Source organism: Trichechus manatus, unplaced genomic scaffold, assembly GCF_000243295.1.
Source record: "Trichechus manatus latirostris isolate Lorelei unplaced genomic scaffold, TriManLat1.0 scaffold00047, whole genome shotgun sequence".
NCBI classification, from domain to species: Eukaryota; Metazoa; Chordata; class Mammalia; order Sirenia; family Trichechidae; genus Trichechus; species Trichechus manatus.
This window is the reverse complement of record NW_004443983.1, coordinates 10,919,136-10,939,370: the sequence shown is the minus strand read 5'-3', so window position 1 is coordinate 10,939,370 and position 20,235 is coordinate 10,919,136. Positions and strand designations below refer to the sequence as shown.

The window sequence follows — 20,235 nt, the reverse complement described above, 5'->3', positions numbered from 1 at the left end:
TTGACTCGAGGCAACCAACAACAACAACTGAAAAGGAAACTGCTGAGTCAAATGTATTTATTGAGTGTGTACTTTGTGCCAGCCACTATGCAGGGAACTTGATCTGGGGGGAACCAGAAAAAAATTACCATTGTGTTCATGGAGTTTTCAGTCAAGTAAGGGAGTTATCCAGAACACAAAGCAAAGAAGTATACAGCTATAAAGAAAAATAGAAGGCATCAATGAGAAGATGTGAGATGGATACCTGTGTTAGTTTGGAAGTTCAGGCCCAGGCTCCTGGAGAAAGAGATGTTATAATTGATACCTGAGAATGAGGAGTGCTGGTCAGGTGAAGAAGGATGAAACAGCATTCCAGGCAGAGGGAGCAGCTAGACAAGGACACAGAGAGGGGGAAGATTAGGGTTTTTGAGGAACTGAAATACAGTCGGTATGCATAGAACAGAGCATGAGAGGGGAAAAGTAGCAAAATATACGGTTGGAAGGGGACAGGAGCCAGATCACAGAGAGCCTTGAAATCCAGGGTAAAACAATGGGGAGCCATTGAGGACTTTTCCCAAGGAAAAGAAATGGCCTGATGCACTTTGCTGCTGTGTGAAGAATGGTTTAAAGTGGGGCACACTGGAAATCAAGAAGAATAGTTAAGGGACTGTGGTGACCCAGCTGATATCATGGCAGTGACATGGAAAGAGACAGGGAAATTCTGGAGACTTTTAGGATTTAAAATTGACAGAACTTTGCTATGAACTGGGGTGGGGGTAGGGGGAGGGATGAGAGAGAGAGGAGAATATCAGTTTCTGACTTGAGTTGACTGAGATACCACATACTGAGAGGGGGAAAGCTGGAAGAACAGAGCTGGGAGAAGGTCAAGAGCTCAGTTTTGGACATGTTGAAATTCATGCCTGTGAGACAACCAGTTGGAAGTGAGACACAAGCAGTTAAATAAATGGTTCTGGAGTTTAATAGTTTTGAACTAGAGCATCCTTTTAGAATATTGTTGTGAAATGGTATTACGTTCTTAATCTGCTAGCAATGTAACTTCATAGTTTGGTTTGCTTAGTTAATATGAGGCCAGGCTTAGTTACCAATTAGATGGGTCCTGTACCCATCATATTCATTTCTAGGAGATGCATGGTACTCAGGATAAGCAAATATATGACATGCTTGCCACTTGTGTAAAATTTATTTTATTAAAAAATTATTACACAAGTAATATATGACTTTATTGTTAAATTTTATATAAGCAAAAAAGAGAAACCAGTCATAATCCCACCACACTTTTTTTTTTACACACATGCTCATTTGTTATATTTTTTCGCCTATAGGAAGTATCTGAAGCGGAAGTAGACAAATGTGTTCAAGGAGAATACAGCCAAAGGGAAAGCTAGGAGCACAATCACAGTAAACATCTAATTTAAGAAGATGAGTCAGGAAAAAAAAAAAAGCATGTATTTATTCACACACTTTAATGTTTATTGAGCACCTACTTGCTTTAAATTCCAAAGCAACAATCTCAGATTGCAGAGTGTTTTGTTTGGCCTACACGAGGTTTCACATTTTTTGATTTAGTTGCCAACATTTAAAATTTGGAATATTTTACATCAAAAATCTGGATTCTTTTGGGGTGATGGAAATGTTCATTATCTTGATTATGGTGATGTTTTTACAGGTATATGCATATGTTTAACAGGTATATACATATGTCAAACATCAGATTGTACTCTTCAACATGTGCAGTTTGTTGTATGTAACTTATATCTCAATAAAACTGTTAAAAACTTTAAAAAAAATCAAGATTTCTATCTTCCCTTGAAAAGTCAGGAGAGCTAACCACATGGGTCTTGCATTCCTCCCTGGCAACAACTGGCTGAATCTGAGTAGCTGTTGCCCCTTAAGGGCTCATGCTTTCTCCAGGGATGGACACAGTCCCTACCACTTCCGAATGTCTCCCTTTTATTTTATAGCTTGCCAGCTTCTCTCATTCTCTTAAGGCATCTGCCTGGCCTTTGGAGATACAAAGTCAGACAAGACACTGCTGCTGCCCTTCATGTCAAAAACTGTGGAAAGATGGTGATGATTTTAAGCAGGGGAGTCATGTGACTAGATGTGCACTTTTAAAAAGCTATTCTCATGGAAGTGAAGTGGACTGGAGGGGAGCAAGACTGGAGATTGGGAGGCTGGCAGTTAAGCTGGTTATGAGAGTAATTAAGGAAAAAAAAGAAAAAAAACAGTTGCCGTCAAGTCGATTCCAACTCATGGGACCCCATGTGTGTCGGAGTAGAACTGTGCTTGATAGGGTTTTCAACGGCTGTAACCTTTGGAAGTAGATCACTAGGCCTTTCTTCTGAGGTGCCTCTGAGTGGACTCAAACCTCCAACCTTTCAGTTAGCAGCCGAGTCTCAAGGGACTAGTCAAGGTGGCCAGATGCCAAAGTGACCAAGTAAAATGAGGTCAGAAAGTGTGTACTGGGTTTGGTGAGTACAGAAATAAGACTATAGGGTGTTGAAGAAGGAATGAGAGAGGGGAGAGAACACAGACAATGAGGGAAATCTACATTTTCAAGGTTTGCTGACTAGAATGGAAAAGAATTCATCCTTTTAGCGTATCTGCCTGGCCCTTGGGAAATTTGTGAGCCATCCTCACAAGATACAACATCAAATAAGACATCATAGTTGTCTTTCATGCTGAAAGCTATGGAATGATGCTGATGGTTTCTAGTGCAGGATGAGAATACCTGGGTGTGATACAGGATGGAGGTGGTGGTGGTTTATTTTTTCTTGGTTTTTGTTTTTCTTTTTGATGATGGTAGCACCTAGTCTAGGGCATATTTATATGATGAAAGGGAAGAAAGATGGAATAGAGGGAAGAGAAGGCAGGAGTGATGCAGCCATGCCTCTGAGAAGACATAAGGGCATTGGATAGGGTCCAAAGCAGCACTGGGGGATAAACCTTGAAGTACAAAGTACAGAAGATCTGGGGAGAGCGAAGCATAAACAAAATAACAGGTTTGGAAATGTATCTATTTATCAGTGATAAAATACCAGTTACTGTTGAATTCATTCCAACTCATGGTGAACCTTTGTGCATCAGAGTAGAATTGTGCTCTATAGGGTTTTCAATGGCTGATTATTCAGAAGTAGATCACCAGGCCTTTCTTCCAAGGCACCTCTGGATGGACTCAAACCTCCAACCTTTCAGATAGCAGCCAGGCGTGTTAACTGTTTGCACTGTTCGCACCACCAGGGACTCCCATCTGTGGTAGACACTATTTATCAATGCTAATTCTTTGTTTCACATTTGACAAACCTATGGTAAGAATGTTTCAAATCCAAAATGCCGCAGACTTTCTTCCTTTTCTAACTTCTAAACATTCTTACTTGTAAACTATAACACATACATAGCAATTCAGTAGATGTTCCACTTAGAACTATTTCAAGGATAAAAAAGTAAAGACTAATAGCATAATCTCTCTATAATTTATATTACATTTTCTCATAAAGAGACTTTGTGGCAAATTAAATAAAAGATGCATATAAAATAAAGCTATTAAAGTAGAAAAGGAAACAAAAAAGCAGACAGAGGAAAGAAGAAGTAAATATACCCAAAATAGGTTAGTTATTGTAATTGAAACCTCATTTTCGCTGAGCTTTTTTGGCAGCCAGTACAAAAGAGGGAAATACTACGAGTTAAAAAGCAAGTATTTCTGATCAAATATATTATTGCTTCAGGAAAGAGGAAATTTTTCAAAGCTCAAAGGATTTTAAAGTGTAATTTATTTTCCAAGAGATGTGAAACAACAATGATAGAGTAATCATGGAGTAGAATATCTGCAACATGCCCCTAATGTATTAAGTGCTTACTTGCCTCATCTCTAATTCTCACTACAACCAGCAAAGTGAGCATCACAGATGAGAAAACTGAGATTTAGATCACTTAGCTAACAAATGGTATACTTGGGATATATTGTCCCAAAGTGTCTCTCATGAAGTTGTTCTTTAATAACTGTTTTTAAAAAAACAATATCCTAAAACCTTAATATACTTACTTGTTGACCTTTGATTAAAAACCAAGGGAATAATATTAAACCAGAATTCAGCAAAGATATGTCCTTGGCACTGGAACATTAAATTTATTGTCATAAAATCCTTAGAAATGTATTGGTTTCCTATCTTCAGTAGTCTGCAGATAAAATTGCATGTGTCATCTTATACTTCTCCGGGCATAAAATTTCAGGCGATTCCCACAGCTTTTCCAGCCATTCTCAGATAAGAAAAAGACCAAAATGTTAGACTCAAATCCAATTTTAAATGTCTCCCCTCCTCCAACCCGGACTTTAAAAGTCTATAGTTTATAGTTTATGGAGTGGGAGATACTTGTTAGTTTCTTCTCTCTTTCATGCTCTTTTTCAACCAGCTAGATGCTATTTGTGATCCTTCCAGGGCTGAGTTGTAAGGATGATGGTGGGGAGGAGGGGGGGAGATGGAGGGTTAAGACAGGTCTTAGCTGACTGGTACAGTTGTAATCTGGTATTAGTGCTCTCTGGGTGTGGCTGCCTTCAAATGCTTGTCGTTATTTCCCTCATGGATCACATTTACGGTTTCTACAGAAACCATTCCACCACAGGGTAGTTCTCTCATCCCAGGTCCTCTGAGAAGTCGATGGCTCCTCAGCTGCCTACCTGACCATCCTCACTTTCTGCCTCCATCATGCTGAGGTGGCATCACCCTCACAGGAAATCACTCCTCAAGGAAGCCACTCTTCGAGGAGACTTGTGTCTTGTTCCCTTCTGTAGAGTCCACATTGGGCCCCTGAGAAATGTGCACCTTTATCCAGCTGTGCTTTAAGGACGGCCGAATCCCAATGAGGCCCTCTCTCCTCGTTTAGCATGCTCCAACCAGCCTCTCATGTTTTGATTTTTCACGAGTGATCCAGATATCAGTCCCTGTGTCCCCAAACTGTCACACTCTATAAATTGTGATCTCAAAGCCACTTGCCCCCCCATCAGTTGACTTGAGTAGAAAGAAGGAAGGAATCCCTTACCTCCCCCATGAGGTAGAAGGAAAGAAGGACTACAGCACACTGACAACCTTTTTTCTTGACAGAAAAATGGGCAAAGGATATGAATTGGCAGTTCACAGTAAAGGAGAAATGATAAACAAATAAGCATAGGAAGAGAAATTCAGCTATACTAGTAAACAAACGCACAACAGCAGCAAAAAAAAAAAAAACCCGTTGCCGTCGAGTCAATTCCAACTCATAGCAACCCTATAGGACAGACTAGTAAATAAGGAAAGACAAATTAAACCAAACTTAAGATACAGTCTTTACACACTAGCTCAACAAAAGTTGAAAGTACAGTTTTGGTAAAATATTGGAAAAACATATACACATACACTGTTGGTTTGAGTGAAAATTGATTGAGGCTTTTAGAAGATTTTGCAGTATATATTAAAATATGCCTTGCCAGATCTACTTCCAAGAACCTGTCCTATTAAAATACCAGCAAAAATGCTCAACCATGCAAATGTAACGATGCTTTTTGTTGTTAGATGTCAATGAACCAACCTCAGACCCATGGTGACCCTATGTACAATGGGATTGGACCTTTGGGATCCATAGGATTTTCATTGGCTGGTTTTTGGGAGTAGATCACCAGGCCTCAATTCCTAGTCTGTCTTAGTCTGGAAACTGTGCTGCAGCCTGTTTAACATCACAGCAACATAAAAGTCTCCACCTATAGACAAGTGGTGGCTGAGCTTGAGAGGTTCACTGGCTGGGAATCAAACCTGGGTCTCCCACCTAGAAGTCGAGAATTTTACCACTAAACTAACACTGCCCTCACAACAATGTTATTACTGCATTATTTGTAATTTTTAAAAATTGAAACAATGTTGAAAATACATCAGAAAGAAAATAGCAAAATAAATTATGATGCATCCATCAAAATGAATGCAAGAGTTGAATAGAAATAAGCCAAAGTCATATGTGGAAAGGCTACAAAGACATATTGCTAAGTGAAAAAAAATTAGCAGTGTAAAAAAATTTCGTATTTATGGTACATTTATGTAAGAAAATGGAGAGAACCAGAGATATACGTATTTTCATGTTTGTAAATGCATAGAAAAAAAGTTCAATCATTTCAAACTGGTGAGTGCATTTGGAGAGAGGTCTGGGACTGGGGTAAGAGGTAAAGTAGGACTTTATTATTTATAAGAAAATATGTTATATATGTGATTAAATGAAATTTTACAAAATAATTTAAAGTACCTTAAAATGAGTGGGGTAGTTAGAGATGATCCTTAAGATTCATCCCAAATATAACCCTTTATATCTATATTGATAATTGAATTTATTAATTCTCAGAAGAGCCTATGAGACTGAAGCATTCATCGTCATCCAACAATATTTGTCATATTAAGAATATTGTCTCAATAATAACTACTCACATTTTAATGTCTGTTCAAACGGGAATTGTGAAGTCTTTGCCTAAGGTTGTGAGTTTCTAAGATTACGCATGCTTCTCAGATAATAATCCAAACAAATTTAAATACACAGTGCCTTGACTTTGTTATAATAATAATTAGCCAATTCCAGCAGGTATAGTAATATGCGTAAGGAGAATTGCAATTAATATTCTTTTAAGGGTGAGTATCTCATTTCTGGGAATTGGTTCTATACAATTTAAATTTCATTTCACTTTTAGGTAACTATTAATGGAGCCCTGGTGGCACAGTGGTTAAGAGTTTGGCTGCTAACCAACAGGTTGGCAGTTCAAATCCACTGGCTGCTCCTTGGAAACCCTATGAAGCAGTTCTACTCTATCCTATAGGATCAGAATGAGTTGTAATCGACTCTGTAGCAATAGGTTTTTTATTTATAAGCTATCCGTTAAAGATGTTTAGTTTAAAATATATTTTCCTTTTTGATGTTTGTTTTTAAATCATGATATGTGTGAGTTAACTCATGTGTACTTAGTGAAGATCGTTGTAGTCATGAAAAGATTAAATATAGGTGTTGGAACCATAAATATAATTACACAGATGTTACTTTCTTATTTTCTCTGTTTAGTACCTACATGAAAATGGGATTGTCCATCGTGATCTTAAACCAGAGAATCTTCTCTATGCAACTCCAGCCCCAGATGCACCACTCAAAATTGGTGAGAAAATTTCCTATGACCACTTTCCCAGAGGAGAAATTTATTCTTTGGCATCTTAAAATATTGCTTCATCCAGTTTCATTTCCACTCAATTTTCTTGAATAATTGGCATTAGTAAAGGAATAATGCATGGTTTGGGGAGTTTGTGCTCTCTGTCCTGGAATACTAACTTGGAAAGTAGTGTCTAGAAGTTGATGCTAATTGCTGTGCACAGGAAAGAATCACAGCCCTTAGAAAGTGCTTTGTACTTTGTACATCAGTTTATACAGAGTAAGATCACAGATAACAAACTTACTTTTTTGGTTATTAACTTTTATTCCACCAATTAGCTGGAGCTTAATTTTAAATAATCAAGAACTTTGACATAGAATTCCTCGGTACATATTGGTGAATCTAGGCTCTGGTTCATTTGCTTATGTGAACAGTGATAAACTGAGATCTGTATTTCCCAAAGTGCACCCCACAGAAAACTGGTTCCTCAGCAGAGTGAGTAAGTTTTTCTTTTGCAGGAGGTTGGTGTGGTTTGCAAAGGTGCCATGGTTGGTCACATAAGTTTAGGAAATGCCAACTTAAATAAACAAGAATTTTATTTCTGTATGACTTCCTAGAACCTTATAAATGCTAATGTGTAAGGTGATGTGTTAGATAGTGCAGTATGAGTTTTTCCTCAAACTTTGTTTGACCCTGAACCCTCCACCTCCTGCACACACACATACACATACACCCTCCAGTAAGCATTTTGAAGAAATGCTGCTCTAAAGATGAACTTCGGAAATTCTAATCTACCCACAGAGATCTTATATCAGCATTTTAGGAGAATTACATTAAATGTGACTCTCCATGTCCCTCCTAAAGAAAATCTTCATTTACCAAAGCAGAAAAACTTTATTTCAGATGAATTCTCCTTATTAGAATCTGTATTAAATTCTCCAAAGGGCACTGCTTCCCTGGTGCCATCCTTTTTAGTGTTCCTCTGATGCGCTCACTGCGTTTACAATGTTAACACCTTTGAAGATTAAGTTGTACATATCATGGAAGAGCTCAGACAACGTAATGTGCTTTATGAACGTAAGAACCTAAAGAAAAAAATCCTGAAAGGCCTGCTGGCAGCAGCATGTTCTCATAATCACTCCTGAAAGGCGCTGGACAGCAGGGAGGCTCCCATTTCCTCTGACATCACTTTCAAAGATTTTATGCTTAAGGAAATATCTTTAAATGGATGGATAGATACTAATTTAGGCAGGAGAGCTTTTCTTTCTGAAGAGCTTTCTGATGCTTTTGCTGATAGGGATCAGGCACCTCAGTGGAAAGATGGGTTTACGTTTGAAGTCTAAAATGGCATCAATTCTGCACCTGCCTCTCTTGAAGAATGGCCTGGAAGAGTTTCCTGATGTTTCCTGAGTAAGAGAGATGTAACGCAGCAAAGAGCTCATAATGGTAGCAACTTTTGGTAATATTTTACCTAGGTAATATTCTGAGGAATAAATAAATAAAAAGGATGTTTCACAAGAAAAATATTTTCTGTTCTTCATATGAGAGTAAATTCTTATCCGTCAAATACACTAGGGGATGACATTATTTCTTTACGAGCAGAATAAGCCTTTTGGTATTTCTGTTTATTTCCTTGACATTTGTGAAAGTCTAGTTTTTTATTTTGATTTTTCTCAATGGATTTAAGGTTCTGAATCATACCAGTAATTCTATATTATGCCACAAATCTGAACGTTAATGAAGTTAGATAAAATGTAACTATCATAATTATTACTTCAAGAAAAAAATAGCTTAATGACTAAAAGCTGAGAATTATGGAGAAGAAAGCATAAAATGTATTTGGGAGTCGTTTTTCCTCCAATTTAAAGCAGGATTTGATTTTTTTTTTAGCTTCCTCTACAGGTGAATCATTCCCGCCCGCATCACTCCACCATCAGATACAAAAACGAACAAATCAGGTTTATCTTAAATAACAAAAGTATTCAGTCTTCTTACAAAAGCTGAGAAAAGAGTTGTTTCATTAAACTTTTTTCTTCTGTTGTTAGCTGATTTTGGACTCTCTAAAATTGTGGAACATCAAGTGCTCATGAAGACAGTATGTGGAACCCCAGGGTACTGCGGTATGCACTTTAATACTGTTGTTTTACATTTATTATTATTTGAAATCTTTTTTGATTCAGTCACCTGAGTTTTTAAGTTCCTGATACCTCTATCTACAAATGTTTAAAATTTGGTGTGAGTCTCCATGAGGAAAGCATATATAGATGATATTCAGACCACCTCTTGTTCTGCATGAGATGTGAAATGATTATGGTGGGGGGCACCTCTGTTAGAACAGCAAGGGTGGAGGGGAGCCTGGGAGGAAGGACTGGGTGCTCCTTCTCCTGCCTCTGAGGCAGCAGTCATTCTGTGACCCACTCAGCAATAGAAAGACAGCTACTGGGAAAGCGGGCAGGGAAACAGTAGAGTTTGCCTTTAGAATTAAAGCTGTGGGCGCTTTGTCACTTTCTTTATTTGCTTTCCCTTGGGAGGGTGTGTGAGGAGATATTATGCTGTTAATTCAGATGCATATAAGACAACGGTGAGAATGGAGTTGTTGTTAGTTGCCTTTGAGTCACCTCTGACTCATGGTGACCCCATGTGCCACAGAACAAAACGTTGCCCAGTCCTACACCATCTTCACGATTGTTAGTATGTTTTCATCCATTGTTGCGTGTTGCAGCCACCATGTATTTTGTGTGTCTTCCAACTGAGGGGGCTCATCATGCAGCACTATATCAAACATATTCTGCTGCGATCCACAGGGTTTTCATTGGCTAATTTTCAGAAGTAGATTGATAGGCCTTTCTTCCAACTCTGTCATAGTCTGGAAGCTCCACTGAAACCTGTCCACCATGGGTGACCCTGCTAGTATTTGAAATACTGATGGCATAGCTTCCGGTATCATAGCAACACACAGGCCACCACAAGACTACTAACTGGCAGACTGGTGGGAGAATGGGGCAATCCCTAGTTATCACTGACGGCACTGGCCTAGCCTCACTAAGACAAATGCTTCCAGCATGAAACTTACCTTTTTTTCTTCCTTGATGGTGAAATTAAACTCACAACAACTTAAAAGCCAATAAGGTTTGCAAAATGTATCAAGAATTCCTTAAACTTTTGTGATGAATTAATGTTACAAATCAATTACAATCTTAATCTGAATTTTAGAGTTAATGTTTTAATTTATCAGCCATATGATTAGCCATCCTTATGATCAGAATCTTTTTACCCAAATCTTTCACTCGCTTATCTCTTCAACACACCTTTATTAATCATTTTCTGTGTAGGTAGGCCAGGGTTGAATTACCCAATAAGCAAGGTACACACGGACTGACTTGTGTGTATTTACTAATCTGTATTGAACAATTTCACGTGTTTTTCACCATCCAAGATATGTATGCCTTGCTTAATGTAAGTGTTACTGCAATGGCGGGTCTGAGCCGCCTGCCGCAGAAGCCAATACTGAGACAGGGGTGAGGTGAGCAGCAAGAGTGTTTTATTGTATATCGATATACAGGAGACAGAGGGGAATGAGCTCCTCCAAAATCTGCCTCCCTTTCTGGAGGCCAATCAGAGGATTTTATTGGGACAGGGCCAGGGTCTGCAGAATCGGTGGAATGTTAGCTCCCCTTTGAGGTGGGCACAATGGCCTTGTTCCAGGCATGTTGGCCTTCTGATGCCGTACTGGTTTCAACTACAAGATGATTTTTCCTTGTTCAGCACTTGTCGTTCTGCCTCTCAAAGAGAAACTTAGGTTAAACTTAAACTTTAAAATCTTGGGAAAGCAAGAGGGAGGAAAGGAGGAAGATAAATCAAAATCATGGGAGCATGCAAAAGTGAACTATGCAAGCTAGGCATTAACCAATACCCAGGAAGCTAGGCCTATACTGTTGGCAATAAACAATAAATGTGAAATTTCCACACAGCCCCTTTCATAAGCTGGTCCGTTCCTTGCTTACTGGTTAATCTGCCTCTAGGTCTCCCAGGATATGGAAATAAAAAAAAAAAAAAATCCCTGAATTTGTCCCAAATGGGATTGCCCATTTATGATCATAATGTTGATCAATTCCTAGGAGGATTGAAAGAGAATTGAGAAAAGAAAGATAAAACAAATTAAGATTTTCCTACAGGAAGAAAGCTGATGGGAAACTTAATAATTATTATCTGATATCAAATACTAAGCGTTACTAGGAGGTGGGTAGGTTGGAACAATTTTCTGAGAGAATTGAGCCACCCTGGAAAAGGAGTATCCGGAAGAGATTACACTAACGACCCCTCTGGGTCCCTTCTGTGACTAAGAGTTAGCAGTACACTTTCAAGGGCTTTTGTAAAAGTGATGAGAGCAGTTATTTCTTGTAGTAATAGAGAGTGGTCATTTTATGAATAAGTGATTCATTCATTGATAAAACTAACATTGAATGTCTAATAGACTCCATGTTAAGTACTGATGTTACAAACATGAATACAATGTGGTGTCGCCCTTCAAAGATTTCATGGGCTGTGAAAGATAAATTCTATATTGATCTGAGCCAAGGGCTCGGTACAGAGGGGAGGAAATGATTAATCTCACCTGGCAAAATCTCCAACAAGGAGGGGCATTTGAGTTGGATACTGATGGATGAATAGGAGTTCAACAAGTGAAGAGGTGACCACTAGGCATTCTTTGTCAGAGGGCAAAGAGAGAGAAAAGACACCAAGGAAAGGTAGCATTTGGAAGTTCAAGGGCTGTTTATTACTTTGTATAACTAGAACATAGAGCTGTTGGTACAGAGGGTACAGATGGACTTGGAAAGGTAGAATGGACAATATTTTAAAAGATCAGTGCATCAGGAGAAGAAATTCAGACTTTATTTTGTAGGTAATGGTGATCCAGCAAAGGCTTATAATGAGGGCAGTATTTTTTAATCAAGTCTGTGTTTTATAAATATCATGCTAATGACATCATGACAGATGGATTTGAGGGAGGAAAGAGGATGAAGACAAATTAGAAAGCTAGTGCAAATGCGCTTTCCTGATAGCAGAAACGTACCCACAGGCTGCTGTCCCTCCACAAGCAGCTTTTCAGTGGACAACGTATTCAGTCTACCCTAAATCCAGTCATTTGTTTTTAAATGTAATCTGAAAAAAACAAACAAAAAATGTAATCTGATTATAAAAATAATATTTCAGACTCTTGTTCATGATAAAAACAGTCCCATTTTACAGATAATGCCGTCTTATAATGGAGGCTTTTTTTCTGTTTATTTTTTTTTCCCCCTCCAGATATTCGTATCATCTAGAGTTAACATAGTGAGGAAGAGGGAGTTGAGTGACGGAAAGTGATAAAAATAATCCTTCCACTCAGCATAGATAGCAACTCCCCAGGAAGGGGTAATTTGCCATGTTATAAGAGAAAGCAGTAAGGAACGCCAGTGGAAAGAAAAAGGAACTCTGCTTACCTCAGAGAGTTATTTTGGGTGTTAAGAGGAAAAACAAAAGTACTTTGTGGACTCTAACGTGCTAAACGTATATGTGGAGTCACTAATAGGCTGAGACAGGCTTGGAAGTCCAAAATGAATTAACTCAATGTATTTATTTATAAGAGCAAGGTTCAAAATTATATATAAATAAATACATGTATGTGTTCTTGACTTCTTAACTCTCTTGACCTACAGGAAATACACTGACATGTTACCTCAAGGTGGGAGTAGAGGAGGGAGCAGGATTTACTGAGACACCTAGCTAAGTAGAAAATACTGGAAAAATAAAAGTCAAGTAACACCAGGGCACAGGAAAAGGGCAGCCTAGAGCTAAGTGAAGATCCAGGGTTTGAATTTAAAAAATAATAATAATATAATAATGAACATTTGTATTTAGCTGTCTTGTAAAAATAAGACTACTGTCATACTACTCATTCTGGCACGGTCGGGTCTATTGTGAGTATTCCTCTTCGGTCTTTTTCTTGCCTCGGGCCAGTCTCAGCTTGTTATGGTGTCCAAAGTGAACATAAATCTTACTCCAAAAGCTTTGAAGAACACTGCAAATTTTTACTTAAGTTTTCTTGAGGGCACAGAGAAGGGGGTTACATTCATACCAAACAGTAAAACTTCCTTAAAAGTCCTCTTTTAATATCTCTTTTCTCCCCAAAATTTCTCTCTCTTTGGCAATGTCCCGAAAATCTTTGTCCTGTCTATCTTTTTCCTCCTTTCAGTCTCGCTGTGTTCTTTTGTTCACCCCACTTTCAGATGTGGGTTCACCCAGGAAATAGCATTTCTTGCCCGATTACTTGCTCACTTGCTTTCTGAAAAGGTAATACAGTATAAAATGCGAAGATTAAAGGGATATGTATGTGTGCTTTTAGCATAAAACATATTCTGCAGTTTACCTTTTCTTCAATAATTGTTTGGAGATATATTATTAAACCAAACCCATTGCCATCAAATGGATTCCAACTCATAGCAACCCTATACAACTAAATCTTTATGGAAGCAGACTGCCACATCTTTCTCCCGTATTTCCTTATTAAAAAAAAACCAAACCTGTTACTGTCGAGTTGATTCCAACTCATAAGGACCCTATAGGACAGAGTAGAACTGCCCCATAGGGTTTCCAAGGAGCAGCTGGTAGATTTGAACTGCTGACCTTTTGGTTAGCAGCTGAGCTCTTAACCACGGCACCACCAGGACTCCATGTTTTCTTATTAGTATATATAAATTCATCTCACTCTGATAATCTTGGGGTGTGGACATGGTGGTCTTAGGACTGATGTGTGTGGTAATCTCAGTGACCCCATCCCCACCACTACCCTACTCCTCTCTGTAGGGGGAGTAGAAATGGGCCTGTGTTGCTCTTTCACAAATATGAGACAATGGAATTTTCTTAGTTCCAAAGAGGAGATCCAAGCTCATGGAATGCAGAGAATGGAGCAGGAGTAGATAGGGAGGAAACTGTCCATTTATAGAATGAGCTGGAAATGAGACCGAAGAGCAAGACTGGTGGGAATCTCTATCATGCTATAGAACACGTATCTTTTCACAGAGACTTTATGTTTACCTTGAAAAAGTTTCTGAGACTCATATAATTGACAGAGGGGGAAGTTATGAGCTTGTTGTAAGGGCAATTATATCCAAAGTCAATTATCCTTACTTAGACTGTATCTAATTTCTACCTTTAATGGAAGGCTTTTTCGTTTACATCTTTTGAGGGGGTGAGTGTTTATGTTATACCATCTGTCATTTCTCAGGGAGGAAAAAAAAAAGGAAAAGCCACCCATTTGAGTCTCATTCATAGAGCCTTTGCCCCAGGCTATTAATAACAGAGGGTTCTCCGATGAGTGAATCACATAAGAAGAACCACAGATGCTGTGTGTTTAGCAAATAGTCATTATTTCCTGGGAAGTGTGCCCAGTCCAAACCAAACTCGAGGCCAGAAAATTAGAATTTGTGGTCCAGATAAATGAAATCAGTGACTGGTGCTCTGAAATAGTCCATGAAGAGTTCGGCATTGAAGAGAGGTTCAACTTCTTATTGTTGGGAGAAGAAATATGTCTCCAAAAAAAAAAGTCAGTCTGGCCATGGCTCTTTATAAATATGCTGAATGTCCTGTATTGACTACCAAAATACCAAAATGTCTGAATTGCTTTAGATATTTAAGGCTTAAAGCCTGCGAATGATTCAGACCCACCCACGCCAATCACAAGAGAAGTACATGCCATTATAGTGGAAAAGAAACCAATATGGTAATGGGTTAGATAAAAGAATATTTCTATCTAATACCAATTATGTTATTTATTTATAAGCTTAGCTAATTAAACTATGCACATTCATATTTCTACTGTGGTCTCTGTTTACCCAAATTCTATTTTCAGGGTCCAGAAGCTGCTAAGAATTTATTTTCTTTCGGTGTTTGCCAAGGCGTCATTATTTTCTGAGACAGTCTTATTGGCATAACTCAGATGAAATATTAATATATAAAAATGTGCCGTGTGCTAATAAGCCCCTTAGTGCAATACTGTTTTACTGTTATACAGACTTCAGTAATGACAAATACACGTTGTGCTTCTATTTAAACTAAAATGGAGGCTAATTATTTTGGCTTTCGCTACATGCAGACATCTCTGTACTTGATCCATATATGCAGAGTAGACAGACTGCAACCGCCTCAGTCTACAAAACTGGCACGGTTGGGTAACTGAAGGAGTCTGCCATAATTATCAGCACTGTATTGCTTATAAATGGGTCAGAATCTACTCAATGGCAACTAATAACAGTAAGAAGTTAAAAGCTTCCTAATAATAATTTCTTAAAAAATTCATTGAAATATGTCGAGCTTAATATTTGAACAAGTCATATGAATATTATCGTTTCAAGTATTTTTTTAGAACACTTTTCCAAGATTGCACAGCACCGTAGTACCAGTTCATGATTACAAGGATAACCCCACAGCGTTGCCACACTGCTGCTTTTTAAAGAAATAATGCACTAGGTTTACTATGCCAACATGTAAGACAAATTTTCAACAGCCTAAAGTTGAACAAAAGAGATTTCTGTTTAACTCTCAGGAAAACAGACAGTTAAATTAACCAGAAAGCTGCATTTTCTAGGACGTGAATACATGCTGATATGAAAAATGTTGGAAAATGTAAACTAAAGAAAAGAAGTCTGCATATCTAAAATACAAGCTTTCAGGATAACTTCGTAAAAGACATTGTGTTTGTGTTCATTTCTAGAGGCATAAGTAACTAACTTGAAATAACAAAACTATCAAATTACACTGGTAATCTGCGTAAAGGATACTCTAGCTCGAGAATTAATTAAATAACCATAGTCGTGACTTTCTTTCCACAATGAACTTTAAAAAAAAAAAAAATCTAGATGAATTCAATACACAGTAAAATGTCAAATGCACTGCCTGAAATTTTCTACTTGGCCAGCTGGTTGTGTCCGCCTAGGACTCCTGTGGTCTTGTAGACGGTAGGAAGGGGAGCAGGGAAGGTGAGATGAAGAAAGGCAGACAATGCAAAGCAGGTGGGTAGAGGTGCACCAGACCCATTTCTCTTCCTGACCACAGCCCCTCTCCTCCCTAAGATAAACTGTGTCCCAGGCCAGCATATCATAGCTGTCACAGTGCCTGAGCCAGATGAACAGGTGCCAAGTAAATGACAAGTGGGGCTGGCGACAGCTCATCCTGCCCTTGGCATTGGAATGGACAGGGCCTCTGCAGATTGGGCAGGGGCGTATCTTAAGCTTCCTTTGAAGTTTGAAATTTGGAGAAAAATGAGTTTCTTGGGGCATTTTATGGGTCTGGTGGTGCTATAAACAGTGTGTTTTGCGGAATTTTAGTTCTGTAGACATTCAGTCTTTTATCCATTCAATAAATGCTTATTGAGCCCCTAGTATGCACTAGGCCCTGTTCTGGGTGCTACAGATATAGAAATGAATGAAACAAAACAATTTTCCTGAAGGATCATACATTTTAATGGGAGAAGACAGACAGTAAACAAAATGAATACGTTAATTATACAGAAAGAGGTGATAATTGCTATGGAGAAATATGAAGTTGGGAAAGGGGATAGGAAGTGCTGGGAGCCTGGGTCTTAACATAAACAGGATGATCAGGAAGGCTTCACGTGAGAAGAGAACATAAGAGCAAAGACTTGAAAGAGGTTAAGGGAGAGAGTGAGCCACATGAATATCCAGGGAAAGAACATTCCAGGGGAAGGGAACAGAAGCACACAAAGCCTAAGACAGGAAGACACCTGGGTGTCTCTAAGGTACAGCAAGGAGGTTGGTTGGCTGGAGTGCGGTCATGGGAGGGGGAGGGGAAAGATTAGGTAGAAGGAGGGATTGCAGTAACAACTGGAAGAATAGAGTTAACATTTACTCAGATGGGGATGACTTTTGGAGCAACAAGTTTAGGGCTTGTTAATTTTGAGATACCTATTAGACATCCAAGCAGATATGACAAGTAGGCAGAAGAGTGTGTCTGAAATTCAGGGACAATGGCTTGCCTACTGACATAAATTTGGGACTTGTTGTTAGATGCCGTCCAGTCGCTTATGACTCATCACGACCCTAGATACACTGCCTGGTCCTGCGCCATCCTCACAATCATTATGCTTGAGCCCATTGTTACAGCCACTGTGTCAATCTATCTCCTTGAGGGTCTTCCTGTTTTTCCCTGACCCTCTGCTTTACCAAGCATGATATTCTTCTCCAGGGACTGATCCTTCCTGATAACATGTCCAAGGTGTGTGAGACATAATCTTGGCATCGTTGCTTCTAAGGAGCATTCTGGCTGTACTTCTTCCAAGACAGATTTGTTCCTTCTTCTGAAGATCCATGGTATATACACTATTCTTCACCAACACCACAATTCAACGGTGTCGATTCTTCTTTGGTCTTCCTTATTCATCATCCAGTTTCAAATGCATATGAGGTGATTGAAAACACCATAGCTTGGGTCAGGTGCACCTTAGTCTTCAAGGTGACATCTTTGCTTTTTAACACTTTAAAGAGGTCTTTTGCAGCAGGTTTGCCCAGTGCAATATATCTTTTGTTTTCTTGACTGCTGCTTCCATGGGTGTTGATTGTGGATCCCAGTAAAATGAAATCCTTGACAACTTCCATTTTTTCTCCATTTATCATGATGTTGCTTATTGGTCCAGTTGTGAGGATTTTTGTTTTCTTTATGTTGAGGTGTAATCCATACTGAAGGCTGTGGTCTTTGATCTTCATCAGTAAGTGCTTCAAATCCTCTCTATTTTCAGCAAGGAAAGTTGTGTTATCTGCATAAGGCAGGTTGTTAATGAGTCTTCCTCCAGTCCTGATGCCCTGTTCTTCTTCATATAGGCCAGCATCTTGGATTATTTGCTCAGCATACAGATTGAATAAGTCTGGTAAAAGGATACAACTCTGATGCACACCTTTTCTAACTTTAAACCACGCAGTATCCTCTTGTTCTGTTTGAATGACTGCCTCTTGATCTGTGTACAGGTTCCTCATGAGCACAGTTAAGTGTTCTGGAATTACTATTATTTGCAGCACTATCCATAATTTGTTATGATCCATGCAGTCAAACGCCTTTGCATAATCAATAAAACACAGGCAAACATCTTCCTGGTATTCTCTGCTTTCAGCCAGGATCCATATCGCATCAGCAATGATATCCCTTGTTCCACATCCTCTTCTGAACCCAGCTTGAATTTCTGGCATTTCTCTATCTATGTACTGCTGCAGCCGCTTTTGAGTAATCTTCAGTGAAATTTTACTTGCACGTGATATTAATGATATTGTTTAATAATTTACACTTTCAGTTGGATCACCCTTCTTGGGAATAGGCATAAATATGTATCTCTTGCAGTTGTCTGACCAGGTAGCTGTCTCCCAAATTTCTTGGCATAAACAAGTGAGCACTTCCAGCGCTGCATCCATTTGCTGAAACATCTCAGTTGGTATTCCATCAATTCCTAGAGCCTTGTTTTTCACCAATATCTTCAATGCAACTTGGACCTCTTCCTTCAGTACCATCGGTTCTTGATCATATGCTGCCTCCTGAAATGGCTGAACGTTGACCAATTCTTTCTGGTATAGTGACTCTGCATTCTTTCCATCTTCTTTTGAATCCTTCACTATTGCAACTTGAGGCTTGAATTTTTTCTTCAGTTCTTTCAGCTTGAGAAATGCCGAGCGTGTTCTTCTCTTTTGGTTTTCTAACTCCAGTTTTTTGAACATTTCCTTATAATACTTTAATTTCTCTTCTCGAGCCACCCTTTGAAATCTTCTGTTCAGCTCTTTTACTTCCTCATTTCTTCCATTTACTTTAGCAGAGCCAGTTTCAGAGTCTCTTCTGACGTCCATTTTGGTCTTTTCTGTCTTTCCTCTCTTTTTAATGACCTCTTGCTTTCTTCATGTATGATGTCCTTGATGTCATTCCACAACTCGTCTGGTCTTCAGTCATTAATGCACAACACATCAAATCTATTCTTGAGATGGTCTCTGAATTCAGGTGGGATATACTCAAGGTCGTACTTTGTCTTTTGTGGATTTGTTCTAATTTTCTTCAGCTTCAGCTTGAACTTGCATATGAGCAACTGATGGTCTTTTCCATAGTCGGCCCCTGGCCTTGTTCTGACTGATGATATTGAGCTTTTCCATCATCTCTTTCCACAGATGTAGTCGATTTAACCCCTGTGTATTCAATCTGGCGAGGTCCATGTGCCGTTGCCATTTATGTTGTTCAAAAAAGATATTTGCAATGAAGAAGCTGTTGGTCTTGCAAAATTCTATCATGTTATCTTTGGCATCATTTCTATCATCAAGGCCATATTTTCCAACTACCAATCCTTCTTTATTTCCAGTTTTCACATTCCAATAGCAAATAATTATCAATGTATCCTGATTGCATGTTTGACAATTTCAGACTGCAGAAGTTGGACAATTTCTTCATCTTTAGCTTTAGTGGTTGGTGCATAAATTTGAATAATAGTCCTATTAACTGGTTTTCCTTGTAAGCATATGGATATTATCCTGTCACTGACGGCATTGTACTTCAGGATAGATCTTCGGATGTTGTTTTTGACAATGAATGCAATGCCATTCCTTTTCAAGTTGTCATTCCTGGCATAGTAGACCATATGATTATCCGATTCAAAATGGCCAATACCAGTACATTTCAGCTCACTAACGCCTAGGATATTGATGTTTATGCATTCCATTTCATATTTTTTTTTTTTTAATTGAAGTATTTTCTTTCTTCCCAAACAAAAATTTATACATACATTGTTATGTGACTCTAATTGCTTTCCCCATACCGTGACAGCACACTCCTCCTTTCCACCCCTAATTCCCCATGTCCATTCAACCAGTTCCTAACCCTCTCTGCCTTTCCATCTCACCTACGGACAGAAGCTGCCCGTTTAGTCTCTTGTATCTACTTGAGCTAAGAGGCACACTGCTCAAGAGTATCACTTTATATCCCATAGTCCAGTCCGATCCCTGTCTGAAGAGTTGGCCTTAGAAGTTGTTTTAGTTCTGGGCTGATAGAGAATCCAGGGGCCATGCTTT

General features: G+C 38.8%; 1 protein-coding gene across 3 annotated transcripts in view; it reads left to right on the top strand.

Moving 5' to 3' along the window:
* Positions 1-20,235, top strand: part of CAMK4 (calcium/calmodulin dependent protein kinase IV) — a 303,828-nt gene that overhangs the window by 251,600 nt on the left and 31,993 nt on the right. For all 3 annotated transcript variants that reach the window (XM_004377002.2, XM_023731980.1, XM_023731981.1), the window contains 2 exons: positions 7,066-7,156; positions 9,193-9,267. In XM_004377002.2, the coding sequence (XP_004377059.1) occupies positions 7,066-7,156; positions 9,193-9,267 (166 nt within the window). The remainder of the gene's footprint in view (positions 1-7,065; positions 7,157-9,192; positions 9,268-20,235) is intronic.